Here is a 17,515-nt window from a genome sequence, read left to right on the forward strand (position 1 = left end):
ATTTAAAGAAAAATAGGAATTGGGCATCATGCTCTGCAGCGTGAACGTAGCCTCGGTGAATCGGCCGGTGCCGTACTACGAATATGCGGGTGTCTTATTTGAGCTAGAACGCCAGCGTGACTCAAGTGTGGATGTGCAACATACTGAGCGAAATGTACCTGGTGTGCACGCGTCTGCGATTCTGCCCAGCAGGAAGTGCACTCTCTCATCCGACCAGTCGTGGAGAATTCTGGAGAGGATGTACAAGTCCGCTTTGGGTAAGGCGTCTTTGAAGAAGTCTCCTGTTTGCGTCACGAGCGCAGCGCCTCATTAGCGTTCAAAATGGCGGCTCGTGTGGTACACTAAATAATAACAACAAGAACAATACCTGCGACAAACGTGACCCTGTCTTGAGCAGCGGACGGGTGGAAATGCGGAATCATTTCCACGACGGCCGCTAAGTCAAACACTGTCACAGACATGCCAGGGTGAGCTCTGGCAATTTCCAGTGCCATCGTACCGGTGCAGCCTACCGCAACAAAGGCGAGACGTTCAGAACATTCTGCAACTCGAGGGGTCTTGTTGATAAAACCTTTCAGTGCCAAGAGTTCCTCCCAATGAGCGAGTAAACATTTGTAGAAAGGTTAAATTAAAGCTTATTCATACCTTATGAATTGAATGCCATTAACAGTAAAACAGGGAAAAAAACACCAACATATTCATTATATTTCATTGTTATTTTGTTTATTGTATTTGTATTTTTTATTTGAATTAATGAATCATTTATTATTCTACATTACGTATCTATTTTAATTCATTAGGTCATATTTCATTCGATACAGTATATTAATAGATTGTGCTGATTGTTCATTTTATTTGACTATTTTTCTATTTATTATTTTCAGTGATATATCTAAAAAGTCTTTATGTAGGGTGATTGAAAAGTGTTTGTTCTTAATGTTTGAAAATGTAGTGTTTTTGTGTGTTTGTTCTTTCATGCAGAAGAACCGAAGTCACAATGTGTTCAGACCGACTTGCGGGTCAAATGTCAAACGAGCTGACCGTTGCCGCCCGATGAAATCCGGCCAGCCACCGGTGGTTGCGGTTCAACGCTCAACATCTGATTTTCGTCCCACATTTTTGCTAATGTCGTTTGTGAAGAGCTGGATGGGTCGTCTTGGTGCCCACTCAACTTTCGCTCTTTAGGGGTCGTCGGTTAAAGGCGCATGTTTACTGCCAGAAACCGAAGACTTTGGAAGGATTTCAAGGGCAAATATGAGAAGCCGCTCGGAGCAAATTCTGAATAACACCCAATGCTAAACGCCAACTTTCCTCCTATATACATTTCTTGTACAAATTCACACATTGAAGAACAAATATTAAGAAATTACAAACTTAATAAAACAGGGAGATACTTTTCAATCACCCTGTATATAAAATTCAAGAAAAAACATATTTTAACCTTTGCACTGCAAAGTTGTCAGCACTTTATTCAAATAAAAATGGAAGTTTATCATCGGTTTTAAAAAAAAATGAACTAAATTTAGGGGCAACCAATCACAGCCTTCCAAAGATTCTATCCTACCTAGTGACACGGTCAGCCTCCAAGCTGCGCGCATTCGTTCTCACCTCCGAGGTCGCAGGCGCTCTCGAAGGCGGACAAGTCGAAGGCCGTCGCCACCGCTCGTCCGGTCACTTGAGCGATACTGTGCATGGCCTTCATGAACTTCAACTTCGCCTCCCGGCTGCTGTACGCTGCGTCCTGCGACAGAAATTCAGCATTCCCATCCAAAGCGTACAAGTCGGGACTTGAAGTGCTCTATTGGAATATTCACCTGGAACGAGTCGCCAGACTTGCTGCAGAAGGCCCTGCGGTGCTGGTGGGCGCCCTCCCGCACGGCGCTCTCCAGGTGGCTGAAGAGCGGCCACACGCTGTCGTCGCAGTGCGCCACGTAGCCCAGCAGCGAGGACGGCGCGTCGGACAGCAGGAAGCGTTTGGACAGCTCGGTGTTCTCGTACGCGGGCGTCTCGCAGTCTGGAACTTGAAAAAGGTGAGCTTGTTGTGGCCATATTGTATACATGACACCAATTTGTTGTCCTTCTGGACAACAAAGATGCCAAGTTGTACCAAGCAGAAGAGAAGAGAAAAGGGTCAACTAACTTGTGCTCTTCAGCAGTTGTAGCGAGAGGCAGGCCTCCAGCAGACGCTGGGTTCCCTTGAGGGAGGTTTCCAGCTGGAGGGCCACCTGCGCCGCGTCCGACGCCGGCCTGCGCTGCAGCAGGTCGAATACGCCCAACTTGCAGGCCGTGAACAGGGCCTGCAAAAATGTTTCACAGCTGTAAGATGCAGTCATTTTCATTTTTCACAAAGGATAAAGAATATAACCCTGTGAGCATTGTTAGGTTGTCTGTCTACATGTGCTGCTCCACCGTGCGTGTTCTGTTGCTTAAAGGGGAACAGACCGATGACCGATGCTATTCATGAGCCGACTTGGTTAAGGCAAAGTTACAGAATGCGGTTGTTGAGAAATAAATGTTGAGTTTGACAGTAAACTTCTCCTGGGGGGAAAAAAGCTTCTTGCCTTCCTTGAAGAACGTTTCACTCGCTGCCCGTCTGCCGGATCAAAAATGTTTCATCACAAGTCAAATACTAAATCAAATTTTTAAAATCAGTCAAACGACGGCTTGTGTCTCGAAAAACTCCTTTACAGATTTTTTTTTTTTTTTTTTCCACATTTTCTTTCAATTTTTGTTTTCAAATTTATTTAAATCTTTTTCATTGTTGTTTTTTTTTTTTTTTTTTTTTGGGGGGGACGGGAGGGAACCAATCCCGCAAAGGCTTACTGGCAGTGTATCCCCTCTTATTCTAGATATTTAGGGTTTAAAAAAGGAAAAAAGTTTCAAAAGTAAAAAATGATTTCCTATGCAATTCTGAATTTTGGCTATTTGCGATCTGGCCTGGTCCCCATCCCCCGGGAATAGGGGGGCGGGGTAAATGTATATATTTGATTATATTTTTATTATACTTTGTTATTGTTTGAATGCAAACCTGTACCCAAAGTGTTGTACAAAGAGTTTTTGTCTGACAAATGATTCCCATATTTGTATCTGCTTTTCTTATGGCATAGAAAAATGAGTTGAAAACATTCAGAGAATTCAAAATGTTACAATTTTCAAAGTAACAAGAATTTTCCTTTTAGCGCGAGTACATTTTATACATTGAATGCCCTTCCTAGATGTCAAGTTGAACTTCTTTCGTCAGCAAACTAGTGAACGGTGAATCAACAGCGCCTCTGATAGTTGCATCGCAGTAGTGCACTCCATTGGACTCCCTTACTACTACTGGAAAGGGTCAAATGTGTCCATAATACCTCAAAGTATTGATCCCCTCTCACCTTCGAGGCTTTGAATCCATCCATCAGTTGAATGATTTTCGCAAGGTCCTTCCCGGCTTCGTCACTGTCCTCACACGCCCTGCTGGCGGTCGCCGGTCCCGTTTCCTCAGCGCGTCCGGACGAGCCGTCGACCGGGCTAGGCGGACTTGGGGCGGCGTCGCCGTGGCGACTGCCTTGTCGGTTGTAAATCCGGTCCAGCTGTTTACAGAAGTGGTTCAGGGGGAAACCCACCACGTTGAGGAAGTCTCCACGCACGTACTCCACCAGCATCCCACCGAGCGCTTGAATGCCATAGCCGCCCGCCTTGTCCCTAACGCACACGCCGAGACAAGCGTACACACAAACACACGCCACGTTGCTGTCAATATACTGTAAGAAAACAATCCAGGATTTGTCATGACATCCACAGTGCTTGACAAAATCTCACAAAATAGATGCGTGCAAAAAATGCCTACCTTGCCACACAGTACTTTACGTTAGCATACCAACTGTTAGCAATTCTCATTTGAAATGCAGCCAACTTCATGTCATGATGTAATATTATTATCAATCTGCACAAGTGCCTTTTGTACTCCGGTTGCTAGCTTGCTATTTCTTAGCAACGGGGCCAGGTCCTGAGGCGGAGGCGCTTTCCCGAAGGGGCTTCATCTCTTGAAATGGACTCTTATGAACATTGTACAGCAGCAGACTATGTGACAAACGTAGCCCACTCGACATCCATTGGTCATCCTGGAAGGGGGATTCCCCCTCATCTGTGGTCCCTCCTTGAGGTTTCTTCCCCCCAAGTATAAATATAAAAAATTATTTCCTTGCCCAATTGTGGGGTTTAAATTAGCGCATGTCGTCAGTCGTTGCCAACTGTGGGCCTGTGAAGCCCTTTGAGACTCGTTTGTGATTAAGGGCTATACAAACAAACTTGGCTTGAGCATCGATAGTTAACATTACATATACAGTACCGTGCTGTGAAAAAGTATCGGCCCGCTTCTCAAATTCTTAGATTTTTACAGTTTCCCCACTTCAATCTTTAAGATAAGTAAACAAACGAAAAAAACAGACACGGGGGGGGGGGGGGGGGGGGCAAGCACAGTGTTAGGGGGAACTGGCCCCCCCTGGCAATGAAAGTCCAAAGTCAGTCTCGGCCGATGACATGACGACACTCACATGGGTTCACCGCTATCAATGTACTCCCACAGCATGTCCTCCGAGAGGTCGGCGAACTTCACCTTGGTTTCTTCGTAGAACTCCACTATGCGGTAATCCCCGTCATCTACGGTCAGAAGACGTTATAGTGGGTTAATATATACATTGCAGAGAAGTAGTAGTGCAATCAGTCAGTTCTTACATGATACATAAAATACAAGCATTATGAGATAACCATATTGTTTTCCTTTTGAAATAGAACCCGACTACAAGGGATGCGTTGTGACGTACGTTCCTGATGGTTCCGAGTTCGCGCTTTTTGCACCCAGGTTACCTTGCGATACATTACAGTATGTTAGCAAACCAACGGTTGCCATGTTAGCATTTGATCAATGCTGACGTGCGCTTGCAGAGCATGATGTGAAATTCTTAGCAACCTGACATATTGCCTTTTATACTCACGTTGCTCTCTTGCTATATGCTAGCATTGTATTCAGGAAAGAAATTAAATAGTACTCGTCTACAGGACAAGATTAAAAAAAATACAAATTCTGAGATCCCCACTGGACTGGATGTTTATGTTTAACGCTGCTAAAATATAATATATACATATAATATATAATATATAATACAATAGAATCACTAGGTGACTTTTTTCTTCTATTTTTACTTGATTTTCTGTGCACCTAGTCATTCTATTGAATTCATTTGATACTGTGAGCTAAGGTAACAGAATTTCATTGAATATGCGCACTGACCGTGTGTTCAACGAATGACAATAAAGCAAGTCCAAGTCTCAAAATCGCGTGGCCCGCGGCCGGCATTGAACACCACTTACTTGGTTCCTCATGGCACAGGACGACGGCGACGCCGGTGAAGACACTGTGCTCTTTACCACTCAAACTAAAGCAAGAGAACAGGAGAGAAATGATCCACAATACATTGATCTAGCCATCTATTTCAAGTTTACCTTGAGAGCATCCTGTACGCATCTTGCTTGTCTCGTGGCTTCTCCAGAATCATGCCATCTACAGTCTGTGGGAGTATATCATAAATAAAATACAACACACCTTGCGCATTTGCGTACCAAACATTTTGCAGTACATAGACCACCTGACTAAACGGAGGGGGGGGGGGGGGGGGGGGGGGGGGGCGGAAGATGCTTTGTTTGTTGATCAGCGCAAGAGGCGGGGCTCGTACAGCGCTGTGTGAATGAACACATTGTCCGGGCGAATATACCGAATGGAATCATCACATCATGAGTTGATTCAGTCCTTTGTCACGTCAGTTGAGCGCAGAAGCACGAGAAACTCCTCCGGTGGCTGAGGGCCGAGCAGTGCTCCGTGGGAGACTCAAGTCTCACTGCGCTGCGGAACGCCCCACTGGGCTCCCGCTACTTGCAACAACCACATTCAGCGTCACGGTTGGCTGTATATTCACTCATTTGTTTCTACACCAGTCCCTCAGAATATGTCTTGGTTTGAAATCCGGTCCGCGGTGCAAACAAAAAGAGGTTGGGGACCGCTGCCCTTGAGAACTGCGCCAAATCAGGTGATGGCGCCTTCCCATACTGTAAGTCAGTGCGATCACCCAGTGAGGTGGAAACAAAAATAGCACCAAGCAAACAACCTCCTTTGAGAACCGGAGCGAAATGATGATGCACATCCATGTTTATACAAACAACGCGCAGTAAAACAGTACCGACGTGAAAGTACTCACCACGATGGTGTCCGCTCCGATCACTATGTCCGGAGTTTTCAAGTGATTCTAAAACACACGCATTGAATAAACATCAATCAAGCAAAAAAGCGTTGCTGTCCAACATAAAGAAATGAAATGAATGGGAATTGTTTTCACTACTCATCTCTGCATGACGAATACGTTATTCTTTTCAAGCACAAAGGACCATGAAATATCATGAATAAATGAAATATTATGTGCAATTTATTTATTTATTTATTGGGCTAATCTGGGACCTTGGCTATCAAATTTCATGCCATACCCTGTGTAAACGTATGTTGCTATGACAATTAAAGTCCTTCAAAAACCTCATCGGTTTACCTAGATGAATAAAGATATAGTTAAAAATTTAGAGAGATTTCCCACAGCACCCAGATGATCTCTTCGGGCACACTGGGGTGCCACGGCGTCCTGGTTGGGAGCCACTGTAATATACAACCAGCGTGGCAAATAAAATTGTTAGAAATATGCAATGTGCAACCAATAAAGGCCTCCCACAGAATTATAATAGATGTCTGGCACTCTTTGTAGTTGACTAAACATTGCTGGACACATCATGAGCAAAAATGATCGAGAGTGAACTCACGCAGGGCATCCTCCTCGCCACCTCGAGTGCCTTCTGCTTGGCCGTCTCCACAGCGTACTGATGAGGCGCTTTGAAAAGTCGCTTGTCAAGAGTTTCTTTGAACCAGGACGGGACCACCTCGAAGCGCAGGCCCTAACGTGAGGCACAAGTCAGGACACGAGAAGAGACGAGGCCCGGGGTCACCGTCTCCGTCCATCCGGACTCTTACGGCGTTGCGAAGGATCTCCAGTCGCCGTGGAGACGCGCTGGCCAGCACGACCAGTTTACCGGCCAGTTTGGAGATGACGGGGTTCAGGACCATGGTGCTCCGCTCACCTTGCTGCCTGCCTTCACATGAGAAAGGCAATTTGGACGAACGACAACTAACTTCGTGTCAAACAACATTATGACGTCGACTTGTGCAGTACGTTTAGCTTTTCACTCAAATTCGGTCATCGTGAAGAGTTAACAGCTCAGTTTTGATTGACATGATGCATGTGTACACTACATTTGACATGTTTAAAAACATTTTGGAACATTGTCTGACAACCACAACGAAAACATCATACAGCAATACAATAGCTCAAAATGATAATAATTTTAAGTGTTATACAAGCTGTGACGAATAAACAACTTCTTAAGTTCCCCTCGTGCTAAAGTGTCAAATGTATCAAAGACACAGCTTTGTGCGTATTTCAAGTGCCTAAACGCGAGAAACCAATTTCGCTTCTGCCGAAAACGTTCAATGTGCAGCGACAGCAATCTAAAGCGTTACAATTCAATAACTTTGCTTTAGTTTGTGGTCGCACGATACGGTCACAGAATGACATCATGCACACGAACGACAACAAAAGACCAGTAACACGAAAACACATGTTCTTAATTCCCTTTTACACGCTTGATAAATGTAGTATAGTTTAGATTTCTTTATCTTTTTCACTCTTCTTACCTCTCCGAGACCGGAAGTTAACAGCGAACAGCGTAGGGCTACGTGATGACGTATAGCTTTGACTAACTGCCCAATGAGGCGCTTGATACTGCGGTTCGAGACACAGAATAGATGCGCCAGGGCGCTGTGGCAGCTGGGCTAAACGACGTGCCTGCGTGGCGGCCATGTTGGAAAGGTCGACGTTCCCGTCAAAGGCAATACTTTTACATTGAAAAGAAGTCGAAACTTGCGCATTTAGCAACCGATTTTCACTGTTTACTTTTTTTGTCGAAGCCAAGGCGTGTGCTATCAATAAAGAACATTAAAAAAATCCCACAAAAAAATACACATGCGTTGACGACTTTGACCCTCCTAGCCTAGTGCTGCCATAGTCCTAGCTCCCAATTCATATCTGTGAATGAGACGCTTGATACTGCAGTCAAGCACAGTACTACTAACACTGGGGGGGGGGGGGGGGGGGGAAGAAAACAATTTTAAGAATTCTTTAAATTTCTACAGTAAACAATCAAGTCAACACTCACCTAGATAGGTAGGTAGGTAGATAGATAGGTAAGTAGGTCGGTCGGTAGATTGATCGAGATCCAGAGATACATATAAAAGGTAACCACTTCAATCTTCACGTGAAAGAGGCTTCCGTTTTCAAACCGGACACTCAGTCTCTCACAAGACCTTTATTTTCTCATGTGCAAAGTACATATGGATAAGGCTTGGGGGAAAAAACAACAACAACAGCATGTTATTGCATGGACCAGATTGCCTTAGAGCATATTATTAGTTAGATATAGTTATTACTTGCATGAGACTATCAAATATTTCACGTTCTAGGATTTCTTTTCATAGAAATGTCCATTGAATGGTAATAAAAAATTTGCTCTGGATGACATACGCATGCACAAACATACACATACACACACGTGGAGTCTTAACAGGGTCAAAGCGTGTGGACCAACCAAAATGTCCCCACAAAGACTGTAAAGTTAGGAGGTCAAAGGTTGTGCCCCACAAAGAGAAAAACAAGAACACCCACACCCCTAGGTAGCACACCGGTGGGGGGTGTGGTTGTTTCAACACTTACACCTTTTCCACTTGTATCAATAACATAGTTATGGTACAAGCGCCCCACATCTCCCTCTTCACACACAACCTTCACAAATGATTTGAACAAGTGCAATATTCTCACAGATCATGGAGCGTAGTTCACCAAATAGTCTCATCATTTCCATTCTATGATGAAACTTATACAATTCAATCATATTTGAATGGCTCCCAAATCATTGAGTGTACTGTACACAGTCTGAAAAGAAATATGATGGCGATCGGTTTGAAAGCCTCCGCTGTGAATGACTGACGTTGTCTTACGAGTGTCCGTGCTCATCGTTGCCGTTGTCAAAGGCTCTGTCCGGCACCGTCTCCACATCGAAGCAACCCCCGGCGTCGCCCTCGGGCGAGTGGGCCGCCGGCACGCCGTCGTAGCTTTTGCAGGCCGAGTTAACTCCCTTGCGATTTCGCGCGCCGGGCTGGTACAGCTGCATGGCCGGCCGGTCCTGCGGAGGTTCATCCAAACATGCATGAGGACGGCTACTTCGTACGCAAGGACTTTTGTAGACCTCAGCCGAGGCCAAACAATCCTAATCGTGTCTCACCCACTTCGTTTGAAAATTCAATACAGTTCCAGTCCAGTCCTGTAGGTGGCGGCAAATTAAAACCAGATGATAGCGGCTTGGAGGCGAACTAAATTCCTCGATCCGCACTTTAGCCACATTGTTTGTGGTGATCCTCAGTTGATGACGAAATTACTAAGAGGATTCCACGTGGACAACAAGTTTGGATGGTGATTTTTTTTTTTTGGATGACAAATCACACCAAATTGTGCTCGCTCATGTAAACAGATTCCTTGCGCTGCATTTAGGTTTGGAGTATTCGATGTTGACCATGAAACAAGTAAGGCCTTCATTCACGAAAGTGCAATATCGGCATTTGTCGGAAGTGGATAGCAGAAACAAATCAGACGAAGCCCTCGCATGCTCACCTTCTCGCTCACCTTGTTTCGGAGGCGCTCCTTCCTGTTGGCCAGCTCGTCCCTGTCCTCCTTGGTCTGCTTGTCGCCGCTGTCGGGGCAGAAGGCGTAGGCGTGGTGATGGCCCTCCTTCTTGGCGCGGTCCTGGCAGTAGCCCTTGCCCCACTTGGTCTCGTCTTTGCGCCGTGCGAACTTGTCAAAGTCGTAGTGGTGCCTCTGACGCTTCCTGTCGTCGTCTTTGCCGCGGTGCTCCTTGTCACGCGGTCGGCGGCACTGCTGCTGCTCCTTGTCGCTCTCCGGCTGACCTCTGCTGAAGACGTTGCACATCGTGCCAGGCATATCATGGATCACTTTTTTTTTTTTACTTTATTTCATTACATATTAGAAAATAACAAACAAACCTTATTTTACATACAAAACAAATCCAATGAAAAGGAGCAGAAGGAAGAATAAATCTGGTGTTTTCTGCCCCTTTTTACATTTTAATTTCACAATCAAATTTCCCATTAGCATCTCAAAATAAACCAATGCCTTCTAAATGATTTTTCACTATTTGAATGATCTCACAATGATTTCATGCTTTTGATTTAATAATCTTTTTAAATATATTAATTGAGCTTAACTCTTTTGTTTCCATGTTTAGATTGTTCCATAGCGTCTCACCTTTCACTACAATACTCCTTTGCATCACTTGACTTCAAAATATTGGCATTTTAAAAACTTTTATACCTTTGAGATTGTAGTTGCTTTTTGTTTTTTCTAATTTTATTTGAATATGTTTAGGTAAAATATTTGTATTAGCCTTGTCTATTATTTGTAAGATTTTCAAATCTACTACATCATGAAATTTCAATACTTTGTATTTTCTAAATAATAGGTTAGAAGGATCTCCGTGGTGATTAGTATTAATTATTGTTAAAGGTCTTTTCTGTAAAATAAATCTAGGTCATAAATAAGTTTTGTATCTTTAGTCCTAGATTTCTACACGTTAGGTGGAGTATGAAACAATCATTACTTTACAATGTACAACCCCGATTCCAATGAAGTTGGGACGTTGTGTTAAAGATAAATAAAAACAGAATACAATGATTTGGTATGGGGCTGTGTTAGTGCCAATGGCATGGGTAACTTACACATCTGTGAAGGCACCATTAATGCTGACAGGTACATACAGGTTTTGGAGAAAAACATACGCTGCCATCCAAGCAACGTCTTTTTCATGGACGCCCCTTATTTCAGCACGACAATGCCAAACCACATTCTGCACGTGTTACAACAGCGTGGCTTCGTAGTAAAAGAGTGCGTGTACTTGACTGGCCTGCCTGCAGTCCAGACCTGTCTCCCATTGAAAATGCGTGGCGCATTATGAAGCGTAAAATACGGCAACGGAGACCCCGGACTGTTGAACAGCTGAAGCTGTACATCGAGCAAGAATGGGAAAGAATTATAGGTTGAAGATGATTTTCAAATCATTGTGTTGTTTTTATTTATGTTCAACACAATGTCCCAACTTCATTGGAATTGGGGTTGTAGATTTGCTTAATGTATATTTTACTTGCTATTATACCAATATGGCTTTCGCTATTTTCCCTTTTTGCGAAACTGACATGAGTCTTCCAGCTAAGGTTTTCATCAATCGTGACTCCTCGATAGACTCCTCGTCATTTGCGAGGGTTCACGCCTATGGTCAATTTCTAGCCTTCAGTGAACCAAACGCGCATGTTTTTGGAATGTGGGAGGAAGCCTTACTACCCGGACAAAACTCACACAAGCACGGGGAGAACTTGCAATCGTCACACAGGAAGGCCAAAGCAGAGAATCGAACCCCCAACCTCAGAAGTGTGAGGCAGACGCACTGGCACGGTTCTGACCCGTGTGCTGCTCTCCGGTATCGCAATGGGCTCCGTGTGTACCGTCACGGGGACCGTCCGATTGGGGTTCGAATCCGGCCCGTGACGTGTTTCCTTTCAGACAACACAAATGTCCTGTTCAAGAAGGGCGAGTGTTTCCCCCACTCGGTGACGACGCAGACGGCAACGGCGCCCGCGTCGCTCTTCCGAGTTCCTGAGCAGCTCCGACTTCAGTGCGGGAATTCGTGCTACTGAAGGTCATTTCTGCCCACAGCAATCAGCCTTCATTTCCACTTAATAGCTATGCACACGCGCTCAAACAAACACACACTTAGAACAAAAACAAGCACGAACACTTCCTATATCACTTCTGTGCAATATTTGCTGTGTAATAAAACACAAGGGGCAATATCATGCGTAATGCAATGTTGCCGTTTTAAACCAATGCTCGAGAGCCTTTTCCTAAATCACGTTTATTTTCTCTCATCTGGTTTATTTGATAAGGTTTCTTTTTCATTACATTGTATGTCTTTTCAATCTCTTGCACGCGTCTCTTTTGCTGTTGTAATCAATTTATTTATTTCCCCGCTGTGGGATCGATAAGTCCTTGAATTTCTTCTTGGAAAGTTGAAACAGGTTTTGCTGAAGTCTCACGTGAGGCAAGCTTGAAAACGTTTGATGTGAATGAAGATTTAGAGCTTTATAAAGAAAGAACAGCTAACATATCTGGCAGCACAACGGCCGCGTGGTTAGCATATCAACGTTCCCGGTTTGAGGTTGGGGGTTCGAATCCTTCCTGCGTGCAGCTTGCAAGTTCTCCCCGTGCTTGCGTGAAGGTTTTCTCCAGGTACTCGGGAGACTCTTTTTTTCGTGTTCGGTTCATCAGGTGGGGGCGTGTGCGTTGTTTGTGCTACGCGATTGGCTGGTGACCAGTTTGAGGTGTACGCGCCTCTCGCCAAAAGTCGCCCGCGCCCCGCATGAGGAAAACGGATGGATGGCCAACAGATCTCAATTGCCGGAACTTACTTTTCCTTGGAATCCTTCAACTTCATCTGGCCACCTGCTTTTTCCCATTTTCCTCTCTCCGTCTCGCCAACGTCACTTTTGTCCTTGACGCGGTCCGAGTCGGCGTCGTCGTCCCGGTCGCTCTTCTTCAGCAGCTGATTATGAAAACGCAACTTCGATCGGCGTCACCACCGCAGGACCACGTGCGCGCAGCGAATCGCTACCTTAATTTTGACGTCTTTGTCCGACAGCTTCTTCTGCTTGTCGGCTTCTTTGCGTTTGCGCCTCTCCTCCTCGCGTCGCTTGCGTTTCTCCTCCTCGCGTTGTCGCTTCTTCTCGAACTCTCGCCGTCGACGCTCCTCTCGCTTTTCCTCTCGCATTCTCTGCAAGGACGCCGGTCATTTGTCATGTTTTTCCCTTAGCAGAAGACAATTTTTTTTTTTTTTTTTTTAGTTTTACCTGTTTCTCCATCTTCTTGTTTCTGATGTACTCTAACAGGGGTGTTGTCCTTTTGGCTGAAATTGGACAAAGAGAGTTGCACGCCCGATGGACCTTCATCAGGCCGTCTCTATCGAGCTCCCCAAAAGTCGACAGCACAAACATAACAATGTTTACTTTTGATTAACACTCTGTTACAGAGGTATTCATTGTGCAATCTGTCATGATCCTCCGCAGAAGGCAAATCACATGCAGAATCCTACTTCTGACACCCAGCTGTGATCAGAATCACAATCCAAATGTGAATCCTCTTTATTGGCCAAGTAGGTTAAAACAAGGGGAGTCCCGATCCGATCTGTCCAATGACAGCAAAAAATAATAATAATAAATAAAATTGGGATCCTACTTCTGACACCAAACTATAACTCGGGGATGTCCCGCTCCAACTTTTGCACTTGCGATCCGATACCGATATTGCAGCCTTGAGTTTTGGCCGATCCGATCCGATATTAGCAATAATCATCGATAATGTACTTATTTGGTAGTATTGAATGTGAGAAAAGGTTTGATCAAGTGATGTTACTCAAACTGAGAAAAATAATCAGCAACAGTAGGTATGAGAAAAACGGACCCATTTATTATGAACCAATGGGTTACATAAAGTACCTGCTGTGCACCTCTTGACCTCTGAGGGGCAGTGTGGTGCACGCAATGAGATACACACTCGCAGTAACAAAGACAATTAGAAGAAGTCACGATCCAATATTGTTATTATAACTCGTTTTTCACAGACTTTGAAGTTTGAAGACTTTGTCGTTATATTGACTGTTTGTATGTGTTTACACAGCATTTGTGCTAGTCATTATTTTGAGAGATAGAAGTGCCGCATGTTCGATGCTAATTTTTAATTAGCTTGTCAATGGTGTTTTCATTCATTGTTTTAGCTTTGAGCTTGCGATTTTTGGGAACAAAAACGCAAGAACCAACATATTTTGTTATGTGAGTTTAGTTTGACAGTGAACGTCAACTGGCGTGTCCATAAACCACTTGAAGCAAGAAACATTCCCTCTTCCTTGCTTGCTACTATGTTAGCCGCTTAGCAAGCTGCTGTTGTGACCACGTGGGCTCCGCACACCGTCCGGGCGCTGCTGGATCGAAGTGCTGGAGCGGAGTGCTGGAATGGACTGCTTTTATAAGAGTGGTCGAATCTGAGAGTTTAGATACAGTCCGATCACGTCCTTGGGTTTTTTTTTTTGGTGACATCAGACCGATTTCCGATCTCAAAGATCGGATCGGGACACCCCTTCTATAACTGTTTGAAAGCTCACTGACAGAATCTCACTTCCGACACCAAATTGTGATGGTAACTTTGAAGACAAATCGCTCACACGATCCCACTTCTGACACTGAATCACGATGGTAAATTTTGGAAGAACACCACCTCCCACGATCGCACTTCAGATAACAAATTGTGATGCGACATGGGAAGACAAATCACTCAGCGATCACACCGAATTGTGTCTGTAACTTCGAAGACGTGCCACTCATGAGATCCTATTTCTGACAATGAATCGTGAGGTACGTTTTTGAAGAAAATTCAGTCGCGGGGTCCCACTTCCTACAAATAAATTGTGGCGGCAAATTTGAAGACAAATCACTCACAGGATCTCACCGCTAGGCAACGAATTGGAATGGTGTCTTTTTGAAGAGCCCTCACTTGCATGATCCCGCTTCTGACACCAAATGGTGAAGGCGACTCGAAAGCTTACCTATCAGTTCTCTGGTTTTGGCCTCGATTTCCCCCAGCAGGGTCTCTGGGTTGGCCATCGACTTCTCCTCATCACAGGAGTAGTTCTCCAGGAAGCGCTTATATTCCGGGTCTGCGTGGGGCAGTAAGATTAAAAACATGCGCGATGAGGAACCGAGCATTTTTATTTTTATTTTTTTATAAGCGCCGTAACAGAGGCGGGGCAGTGCTTATGTGTACAACGCCGGCGCAGGGGTGATGCTGAAAGGAATGATCCAATTAAGTATTTCATACATGACACCAGATGCTGGTGTTGACGTCTGATTGTGGGATCCCGCGTCTCTGCGTAAAAGGCCCGCACACTGGCGCAATAGCCCACCTTTGCTGGGTTTTGTGTAAAACGACGGGACTTGTGGCAATTCAGTCTTCCGTTACCTTCCTCGATACTTCCAGCTTTGGCATCTTTCTTTTTGAGCTTCTTCTTGGAGACTTTCTGGAAGGGGGCAAATTCTACCACAGCAGGAAACTCCTGACCTGTTTGGATGTCAAACAGCGCCGTGGTCAGCACATTAAATATCGTCATGACTCAAATTGCGGCATGTACTCGAAGAAAACGTTCACACAGCAGGTCAATTCCAAGTTCTCGGCCCAATGTGACATGTATCTGTTTTTTTTGTTGTTTTGTTTTTTCATGTCACTGTGAACAGTGCAATTTCGATTTCTTCGTCACCTTTGCTGTCAATGAAGACGTAGCCATCAAATCTGTCTCGGAACAGAAGGATATCTTCCTGGTTTTTAAAGTTGATGTAGGCTCTGGAGAACAGATGTGGGTACAGGCTGTGGACACAAAGGGGGAGGTCATGAACGGAAAGGTGATGAATATGAAGTCGTACGCGTATAGGTAGAGATACCTTGGATCAGCGGGGAAGAACTCAAAGTAGTCATAGGAAGGAAGCGGGCTGAGTTGTTCTTCTAACTGCTCCTTGGTCAGGTGAGGGGGGAGCCTTCGAATGACCACCTGTCCATCGCAAATCGGTTGAACAATTCAATTCCAAAAACACATTCAACATGTCACACACAAAACAAGAACAAAATATAAGATTTGTTTTCGTTTTTTTTCCGGATGAGCCTTCTTCAAATGTTTCTGCTCTGGGCACTCCGAGTCTTCTCGTTGACTTCTTTCCAAGCTTGTTGACATGGAAGTTTTGGCATTGGTTTTACGGATGGATTTCCGTCCCGACTGCAAATCACAATTTTAGCTTGATAAAGCATTGCAATATCACAAGAGAAAATGACATCTCCAGTTGAATGATTCCAAAAGAGCGGAGGGTGTGTCACGATTTCTCGTCTTGCATTGCCATGTGTTTTTTTGAAGTAACGTGCAATTCTTAATGCGCGGCAAACGTTTCTCTAACTGATTTGAATGCCATAAGAGGCTTGAGAAACTGTTGATTGTGTCACGAAGACGCAGCCACGGAATCAGAATGTGCAAGAAGACGTGTCACGTGATCGCTCGGGGGGAAATCCTGTCACGGTTTTGTTGAGTCGCTGTCCGCGGTGCTGAAAAGCTCCGGCGGCCGTCTGCCATGTTTTCCCCGCACAACGTAAACGTCAACAACGGAGGAGGCTCCTCACCCGCCGCCACACCTTTCTCCTCACCCTACCTTCGTAAAAAGCTCTTTCTTCTCTTCTTTGTGCTTGGGAATGTTGTCCTGCTCTCCCGAGGCGTCCCTGAACTTGATCTCCACGACGCCCTTGTCCTTGCTGGCCGTCATTTGCTCTTTGTCAGACCTCATCTCGCTCCATTTGCCTCCCTGGGCTGAGCGCTCGCGAGATGACGTGCGAGTATCGCGAGAGGACGCGACCCTTAATTTCAACGCGTATTCAAAACATTGCGTCAGGTAAAAGACATGACATAATTCCTCTGCGCTCTGTTCAACATCTTAAAGGCTCTTGTACAAAAAACACGAAATACATTAGTTACAATTTATGAACAATCACATTCAAACTATAAAGGCTGTAGTTAGAACACGTCAATTATTCATAATGGTAATTGGTTATTGTCCTTGCTGCCGTCACAGTGAAAAGGTAAATTAAGGCATGAAATTGTTTTTTAAAAGTAGCTCGATTAATTTCAAAAACAGGGTATCCGGCAAACAATACATGAAATAGTTAAATGATTCAAATTATATTCCAGAATATAAGACTTTATATGACACAAACTGCAAGTAAAAATACAACACACTGAAACAAGTCCTTTGCGTTTACTTACTTAGGTTTCACATAATGCGGTTCTAACCTCCTAATCATACCTGACATTGCGCAATCTCTTGGACGACGCCGTTAATGAAGTCCCTATGGCAGTTTTTGCACTTGCATTTCTGCACCAATCTGTGAGACAAAAAGCTAGCACATACGTATGTGGAGGACAACGAGGTGAAGGCGGTTTTGTTGCCCTGGGGAGGAGTGCAGAAAAAAACAATCACGGGCCAAAGGAACTAATAATTCCCCGAATGATGGTGTCAGAGCAAATTATTTGAAAAAACTTTCTTATTACACGACACTGAAATAAACACCAACATTTTGACTGAAATGTAAGAGTATATTATAACACTATATGTCAAAATGAAGTGTAAATGCAAATGATGAAAGAATTAAAGGGTTGTATTTCCTATTGTTGAACTTTCACA

At 44.5% G+C, this 17,515-nt stretch overlaps 2 protein-coding genes across 7 annotated transcripts in view; both read right to left on the bottom strand.

The window, feature by feature from the left end:
- The window catches only part of asmtl (acetylserotonin O-methyltransferase-like), a 9,691-nt gene extending 1,778 nt beyond the window's left edge, over nt 1-7,913 (bottom strand). Inside the window, exons 1-13 of one of the 3 annotated variants that reach the window (XM_061791969.1) lie at nt 7,769-7,912; nt 7,049-7,167; nt 6,841-6,972; nt 6,234-6,281; nt 5,485-5,549; nt 5,353-5,417; nt 4,536-4,641; nt 3,375-3,684; nt 2,141-2,297; nt 1,815-2,014; nt 1,609-1,741; nt 368-508; nt 159-281 (exon numbers count right to left, since the gene is read on the bottom strand). In XM_061791969.1, coding sequence (XP_061647953.1) covers nt 159-281; nt 368-508; nt 1,609-1,741; nt 1,815-2,014; nt 2,141-2,297; nt 3,375-3,684; nt 4,536-4,641; nt 5,353-5,417; nt 5,485-5,549; nt 6,234-6,281; nt 6,841-6,972; nt 7,049-7,141 — 1,573 coding nt within the window. In that variant the 5' untranslated portion in view covers nt 7,142-7,167; nt 7,769-7,912. Of the gene's footprint in view, nt 1-158; nt 282-367; nt 509-1,608; nt 1,742-1,814; nt 2,021-2,140; nt 2,298-3,374; nt 3,685-4,535; nt 4,642-5,352; nt 5,418-5,484; nt 5,550-6,233; nt 6,282-6,840; nt 6,973-7,048; nt 7,168-7,768 lie in introns of all 3 variants that reach the window. The other 2 variants (XM_061791968.1, XM_061791970.1) reach the window with 2 other exon arrangements.
- A 506-nt stretch (nt 7,914-8,419) lies between these two features.
- upf3a (UPF3A regulator of nonsense mediated mRNA decay) lies at nt 8,420-16,676 on the bottom strand. 4 transcript variants are annotated; one of them, XM_061791975.1, is made up of 10 exons: nt 16,490-16,676; nt 15,737-15,843; nt 15,556-15,662; nt 15,261-15,359; nt 14,848-14,958; nt 13,100-13,155; nt 12,865-13,023; nt 12,662-12,786; nt 9,798-10,095; nt 8,420-9,312 (listed from the first exon to the last, which is right to left on the bottom strand). In XM_061791975.1, exons 1-10 carry the CDS (start codon nt 16,619-16,621, stop codon nt 9,124-9,126), a joined length of 1,383 nt encoding a protein of 460 aa, XP_061647959.1. In that variant the 5' UTR covers nt 16,622-16,676; the 3' UTR covers nt 8,420-9,123. The 4 variants fall into 4 exon arrangements, with proteins under 4 accessions (XP_061647959.1, XP_061647958.1, XP_061647961.1 ...); XM_061791974.1 differs by having other exon boundaries at nt 9,798-10,092; nt 12,662-12,795; nt 16,490-16,675; XM_061791977.1 differs by having other exon boundaries at nt 9,810-10,095; nt 12,662-12,795; nt 16,490-16,675.
- Between the last annotated feature and the right edge of the window lie 839 nt (nt 16,677-17,515).

This window comes from Phyllopteryx taeniolatus, chromosome 12, assembly GCF_024500385.1.
Source record: "Phyllopteryx taeniolatus isolate TA_2022b chromosome 12, UOR_Ptae_1.2, whole genome shotgun sequence".
NCBI lineage: Eukaryota > Metazoa > Chordata > Actinopteri > Syngnathiformes > Syngnathidae > Phyllopteryx > Phyllopteryx taeniolatus.